This window comes from Fukomys damarensis, unplaced genomic scaffold, assembly GCF_012274545.1.
Source record: "Fukomys damarensis isolate Sample0158 unplaced genomic scaffold, DMR_v1.0_HiC HiC_scaffold_31, whole genome shotgun sequence".
NCBI lineage: Eukaryota > Metazoa > Chordata > Mammalia > Rodentia > Bathyergidae > Fukomys > Fukomys damarensis.
Genome location: NW_022900943.1, coordinates 11,697,672 through 11,704,764, shown reverse-complemented (window position 1 = coordinate 11,704,764; position 7,093 = coordinate 11,697,672). Strand labels below are relative to the sequence as shown.

At 46.0% G+C, this 7,093-nt stretch overlaps 1 protein-coding gene across 1 annotated transcript in view; it reads right to left on the bottom strand.

Moving 5' to 3' along the window:
* Nucleotides 1–7,093, bottom strand: part of Gldc (glycine decarboxylase) — a 112,908-nt gene that overhangs the window by 14,349 nt on the left and 91,466 nt on the right. Inside the window, exons 20-21 of the mRNA XM_010610691.3 lie at nt 6,170–6,311; nt 2,083–2,194 (exon numbers count right to left, since the gene is read on the bottom strand). Of these exons, the coding sequence (XP_010608993.1) occupies nt 2,083–2,194; nt 6,170–6,311 (254 nt within the window). The remainder of the gene's footprint in view (nt 1–2,082; nt 2,195–6,169; nt 6,312–7,093) is intronic.

The following is a 7,093-nucleotide window of genomic DNA, read 5'->3' as shown; positions in this document are numbered from 1 at the left end:
AAAAAAAAAAAAAAAAAAAAAAAATAATAATAATAATAATAAAAAGAACATACGCCTGCAACCCATTGAAGCAGTCCCTACCACCTTTCATTTCCAAACTTCTCTAAATCACGAACATGTCTTCCTTTTTGTCAACTGTTGCCGTTAGCCCATTTTCACTTCTGCCTGGCATCTGCCTCTCCATTTTGCCCTAACTACTTTCAGTTGTTAACAACGGTTTCCTAATTGTTGAAGTCTTTTTTTTTTTTTTGAGACAGGGTCTCACTATGTAGTTGAGACTGACCTGGATCTCACTCTGTAGCCCAGGCTGGTCTCAAACTTACAGTGATCCTCCTGCCTCAGCCTCCCGAGTGCTGAGATTCAAGAATTCTTCTTAAAATCAAATTTGTCAGTTGTACTTCAATAAAGATGAGGGAAAATATAAATGCACAAAATAAAACCAACTCCTTACTCATTAAAGACTCCTCTCCTTGTCATGGAACACCACACTTACCTGTGGATGTTATGCCTTACATCTAAGTGCACCCCCAGCCCCAAAGCCTCATGTGCTCATAGGTAGGGCTTTTGGGAAGTGACTGGATCACGGTGTGTGGTACTGGACTAGTCCAGTGGTGGGTTTATAGCTAGGTGCGATGCAAGGAGGTGAAGCCTTATGGGCATGGCCTGGATATTTATCTCTATGTCTAAATACCCCTCCTCTGCCTTGGGTGTGCTGCTTCCTACTGCCACGCCATGGGTGGCTTCTCCTCTTTCACGCCCCTCTGCCCTGCCACTCTGCCTTGGGGCCAGCTGTGGACAAAAGCCCCTACAAACTGAACCAAAATAAACCTTTCCTCCTTTAAATTGTGGTTGTTGGATATTTTGTCCCAGCGATGAGAAAATAACTAAGACAGCGGACTAAAGATGACAGACCAAGCGTGGGTGCTGGAGAGATGAAGCAGGACCCAGCTCCCACCCACACAAAAGCTGAGGGAGGGAGACAGTGCCAGGAGGCAGCTGCTCAGTGTAAAGGGAGCCAGGAGAATAGCTCTCGCCATGGAGAAGGCAGGCTGCAGCAAGGAGGTGGGCCCAGAAGAGAAGCAGGGCTTTTCCAGGGAGAGGAACTGCTGCCTAGGCATCGACTGCCTCCTCAGTGGCGCACGCTTCGTAATGTCGCCATTGGCTGGAGGTGTTTTGCTCTCATTTTCCAACACTCCTTGGGCCACTGTAAGACTCTACCCTTAGATCTGTGGCCATGGCCAAATCTCTACTCATCAACTGTGTTCCATTATCTCCCATCATTTCTAGGTTACTTTGTTCCCCCACCTAGTAACCCTCCCACTGGACCTCTATTGTAATGTAAGACTTACCTAAAATTTCTCTTCATACTCAACTGATTCTGCTTCTAAGAGCATGTTCATTCTTTGCCACGGTCAGGTGGTTTATTTTTAGTGGCACCGAGGACTGACCTCAGAGCCTTGCAAACACTAGGCAAACACTATCACTGAGCCACATATTCAGTCCTTGCTACTATCTCCTGATGGATCATCTCATTCCTCCACTCAAAATCCTTTCACAGCTAGTGTCTGATTTGAATAAAATCCAGAGCCTTCCAAGACCTTCGAGGCTTCAAGCGCCCTTTCCCTCTGATCCCATTGGCTCCTTCTCTTCCATTCCACCCTTTAAACCACAAATCCAGCCACCCAGATGACAGGCCAACTCCCTTTTCCCGGCTTTGTCCTATACCTGTTTGCTCTTGATCTTGCCAGCTACTTTTCCTTCCGAGTTTAACTGAAGCGGCTACCACTACCAAAGCTTGCAAGCCTGTCCAGCCCAGTCTGAACTGCCCTTCTTTTGGGGAGTACACTACAGCACTGATCATGGTGCTGATGTACATGAATTTCAGTGGTGCTGGGCTGTGAAGACCAAGTGCCTTGTACAGAATCCTGTTAACTGAACTGAAGTTGTTCTCAAGAACGCTACACTGGCTCTCTGGTACGCATGAGGAAGTCTCCCTCCCACTTCACAAAATCACATCTTAGTTTGGCCACAAACAAAACAAAGCCAAGCTCAAGGTGATGGTAGTCTCAAGTTGATACTTGCCTCTCGCACCCCTAAAAAGGATCCTGTAGTGTTTTTCTAATCGCTTAGCCATGTAGTTGGCATTTAGTATAGCAACTTCTGTGGCCTGTTTAAGGCCCTTGCTTCCCATCATCTGCAACAGAGAAAAAGAGCCATCAATCTCTGAGCAGGTGAATCCAGGGGCCCATTCACTCATCACACATTCCCAGATAAAGCCCACGCATCCAGAAGAAGACGCCAGCTTACCATAACTGTGGATCAGGGATGAAGGGAGAATCCTAGGAAGGCTACTGCCAGCCTTCTCTAAACTTGTAATTTTTGGTTTTGTTCCTAACACTCTAATTTTAAATGTTTCTATTATAATATTAATGCCTACAATACGGACACTTTGATTACTGGTTATTATATTATCTAGAGAGAAAAAAAGAACTATTCTTGGGTTGTAAGTGTTTGGGGCCGTCATTATTTTCCTGTGAGTGAGGTACACCGGTGCCTCAGCTGACCTTGGTCACATCCCACTGCACCAGCTGTGTGCAGGCTATCTTTCCGCTGTCTACAGTGATGCCGGTTACATTTAACTACCCCAGGCTCAATCGCACTCTGTTCTGGCCCAAGCACCCTATCAGAAAGCTGTGCAGGAGCTCTGTGACACTGGTATGGCCAAGGTCAACATCTTGATCAGACCCCATGGAAAAAAGAAAGTGTATGTTTGACTGACTCCTAAATGTAATACTTTGGATGTCACCAACAAAACTGAGATCATCTGAACTGCATCCAGTTGGCTAATTCTAAAATACATTTTTCTCACATAATAAAAAAGAATAATAAAAGCTCATATATTCAAAACTTCTTTCATAGCCCAATAGTGTTTTACAGTTTTCTTAAATTTTTGGTTATCTTTATTTCTGAATATTTTATTGGGCCAACATTAGTGGAAATTTTTCTATTACATTTCCTATATAAATTTTACAGTTCATATAAAACTTGTTAATATTTATGTAATTAATAAATCTTCTCACTTTACTAACTATAATTGGACAACTTAATAAATCACCTTATTGTTAAAAAAAAATTCTATCCTAGGGCCAGGGATTCAGCTCAGTGGTTCTGCCACCTGCCTGGCAAGCACCAGGGCCCGAGTTCAATCCCCGGTACAAAAAAAAAATTTTTTAGCTGGTCATGGTGGCACACGCCTGTAATCCTAGCACTCAGGAGCTGAGTCAGGAGGATCGATGTGAGTTCAAGTCCAGCCTGGGCTACACAGTGAGTTCCAGGTCAGTCTCAACTACACAGTGAAACCCTGTCTCAAAAAATCAAAAACAAAACAAAACAAAAAAAGAAATGCCCCTAGGCTGAAGAGAGTGCTCAGCAGCTAGGAATCCCACAAAGCCCCTGAGATCTGGAAACGTTCAGATAAGCACATGTTGATGTTAGAACGCAGACGCACTTTACAGAGTGCTTCTGCCCTTTAAAGTGCAGGTTTTTTTGTTTTTTTGTTTGTTTTTTTGAGACAGGGTCTCACTATGTAGTTGAGACTGACCTGGAACTCACCATGTAGCTCAGGCTGGTCTCGAACTCACAGCAGTCCTCCTGCCTCAGCCTCCCGAGTGCTGGGATTACAGGCGTGAGCCACCATGCCCGGCTAAAGTGCAGTTTTGCCGGAAGCTGTTTTGCTGAGCGCTTTACCCCTTTGAAACCAATGTGGTTGTGTCCAAAACGTGCAGTTACTCCACAGAGCAAGGAGCTACTACTCTGTCAGTTTACCAGTGAACTCCACTTCTGAAGTGGAGTCAATGTGTATTCCTTCTTGTCTGTAGGTCTCTGCCTGGCGGAGTGAGAAGCACCTATCTCAGAGGCTGGTAGCAAGAAAGGCTCCTAGGCTGAAGAGATTGCTCAGCAGCTCTGACTCCCCAAAATCACCCGGTGATCTGGATGCACTGACATAGTACATAGTTGAGACCCTGTTTAAAAAAAGTCTATCCTATTCTGGCATTTAAATCCCTATGAGCATATGGAGTAGACATCATCACTACTAAAGAGCTTAGTATCAACACTACACCAATTTTCATTGTCTATTTTCTTCCCAAAGGATCTCATATACACTGTAAGATCAATGCATATTAAATATATAACTAACGAAAAGCAAATGACAAATCATCAAATAAACATTGACCCCAAAATCCAAAGTAAGGCGAAGTCACATGTCCCTAAACTACTCAAAGAAAGGTTCCTAGAGCAAAAGTTAGAACTAGAATCTTGAAAATGGGAAGAATTTGGACAGGCGAAAGAGAAAAGGGGAGGCCGGGGATTTGGCTCAGTGGTTCTGCCCCCTGCCTCGCTAGCACAAGGGGCCAAGTTAGATCCCCGGTACCAAAAAAAAAAAAAGATAGAGAGAGAGAGGGAGAAGGAGGGAGGAGAGGGTGGTATCCCAAGTGAGAAAAATGGCAAAAACCAAAGCTGGGGCTGGGGATTTAGCTCAGTGGTTCCACCGCCTGCCTTTCAAGCACAGGAACCCAAGTTCAATCCCCGATACAAAAAAAACAAAACAAAAAAAGACAAAAAAAAAACCCCCAAGTGTGTGAAAGAAGGCCCGTGACTGTCACTTAGGAGTCATGGAGGTGAGGGCAGGACCATATCGCTACCTTCTGAGCCTGGACCCTTCACCAGCAAGGACTTGGATTTGGTTTCGCCACCACTGTCTTTCCACCTGAGCATCATCCTCAAACTGCCGACAACTCAAGCCCCTTAGGTGCTGGTAAGAACAGCGAAAAAAGCACTAGGAAGGTGAGGCCCATGGGCCCCTAGGGGGCTATGGGAACATCCAAGATGACTAGAGCGGGGAGAGAAGAGGCTGAACACTAGAGTTCTGGGCATAAGTAACTACATCCTGAAGAAAGAGAAGGCCCAAGGTCAGCGAACTATCTAAACTAAGGCTCTTGCTGGTATTCCAGGAATATAGCCATGCCAGCCGTGGGGTGTTTATTTTCCATATGTGAGAAATCATCTTCAACCCAACTACGTCAGTACAAGGCATCCAGTTCTACAAAACCCAGGGATCCAAGGGAAATGGAAATTTGATTGTTTGCAAAAAACCAGACCTTTATTCTGATCATTTTGGTATGCACTATTTGTGAAACAATTTGAGTAGTATTTCAAAAAACAAATTCCCAGTTTCTGAGGTACAGAGTTGTTGTTTCAGAGCCTAAGAGAGTTTTCATTAAGAACCATAAATGTAGAAAATCCCAATGATGAATGTAACTGTACTGTATACCAATAAACACAATGAGGAAAAAAAAAAAAGAATCATAAATGCCACAGTGTTCAAGAGAAACAGCCAGCACCAGAGCCATCGGCATGATTTGCAGAGCTGAGCTTTGAGGTTTTGTTTCACCGGCAGCCACCCTTCCTTTAAGAGGGCCACCGGTTTGGGGAAGCTGCACTAATTACCAGCTGAACAGGCGTCCTGACCATGGGCTGGACATCGAGGAGGGGCGCAGGCCAGTCTGAATACGAGCTGTATAAAATCAACACCGGTCCTAGTGTTTTGGGGGGAAAGACTAAGGGAGCCTATTTTCCGGCAAAGACCAATTACCCCTGAGGATGCAGCTCCACCAGCCCTCAACAGTGAGGAGCTTTTGGAAACTACTACGTAACCAAATTTCTGCTACTCTTCATCTTACCTCCAGACTGCCAAGAAATACAAAGCAAAGTGAGATGTAAACTTTATCCCAGGATCTCAGAAGTGTCATAATTAGCATGTGCACTGCTTTTCATTTGCAAGTTGCTGTCTAAATCCTATAGGAAACCAAACGGCGTGGCCAGAACATCCATGTGACTCATGGAACTTAACTGTGTCTGGAAAAGTAACGCATCTGACACGTCAGTGCCTCTGATGGTAAACACACTATGAGAACCCAAAGGAAATGGCGTAATGAAGAGATGAACTCAGCTCTTGCTGATCGGGGTAGGCAGGTTTCTTCTACCCCCCGTCCTCAGCAATGTTCACTGAACCACATTTTGGATCGTGCATTTCTTCACTTTTAACCCGAGGGAAGTCAGCAGTCTCAGTCCCCCACCTTCTTCTCCTACACACCTGCTCGGGGCTCACCTTAATATAAGCCCACGAAATAGGCAAGATGGAACTGGAGCCCCACGGGGCTGCGCTGACGGCGCCCATCGGCCAGGTGTCCTCGTCCGGCTTTCCTGAAATGATGGGATGACTGGGAAGAAAGGGGGCAAGATGCTTCTTCCTGTAATTTTTAAAGCACATATACAGAAGATAAAAACAGATCCAGTCAAATCAAACAGGCAAGTTCTGGGCCCTCTCGGGAAGCCCTGTCCCCTCAGCAGGGAAACTTCAGACCTGCGAAGAGGTCAGTGCTCTCATTCCTCCTCCACCCAAGCATGCCGGCAGCTCACCCAGGGAGCAGAGGGAGGATATGGCCCAGGTGAGCAGCCACGCACAGCATGGAGGCCACAGGCTCGCCAAGATGTGGGGTGCCCCAGCCCCTCATCTGCGCCCTCCCCACGGTGTCTATGGGGAGAGACAGCTGCTAAGCAGAGGATTCCCCAGGGGCTACACCCTGGAGCCCCATTCTGAGCACCCCGCCACCCTCCCTCAGCGGGCACTGGGCTCTCCCAGGCACTACACAGCAGTCAGAGAAACACGGCACAGAGCAGGACAGCCAGGCTCCCGGCAGTCCTGAAAAGGGCTCCTCTGGCATAGTTTGGGAGGACTGAAGAAGCTCCGGCAAAGGCTGCCCTCACCACAGTAACCATCTTATTTGGACTTCATCAAACTACTTCCGGTAATATCTTACTAAAGGCCAGAAAGTGTTCGATGCCTTTCACACAGTTCACATTCAATATAACCACCACCCGAGCGGGGGCGGGTGTAGAGAAAGGATGAGAAGAGACACATGGTTCTTGGAAACCTGGGTTCAAGTCTGAAAGACGCTTCCAGGTGCCAGAATTTCAGTTCTATTCTCCAAAACTCAAGTTTGCTATTAGTTTTTTTTTTTTTTTTTTTTTT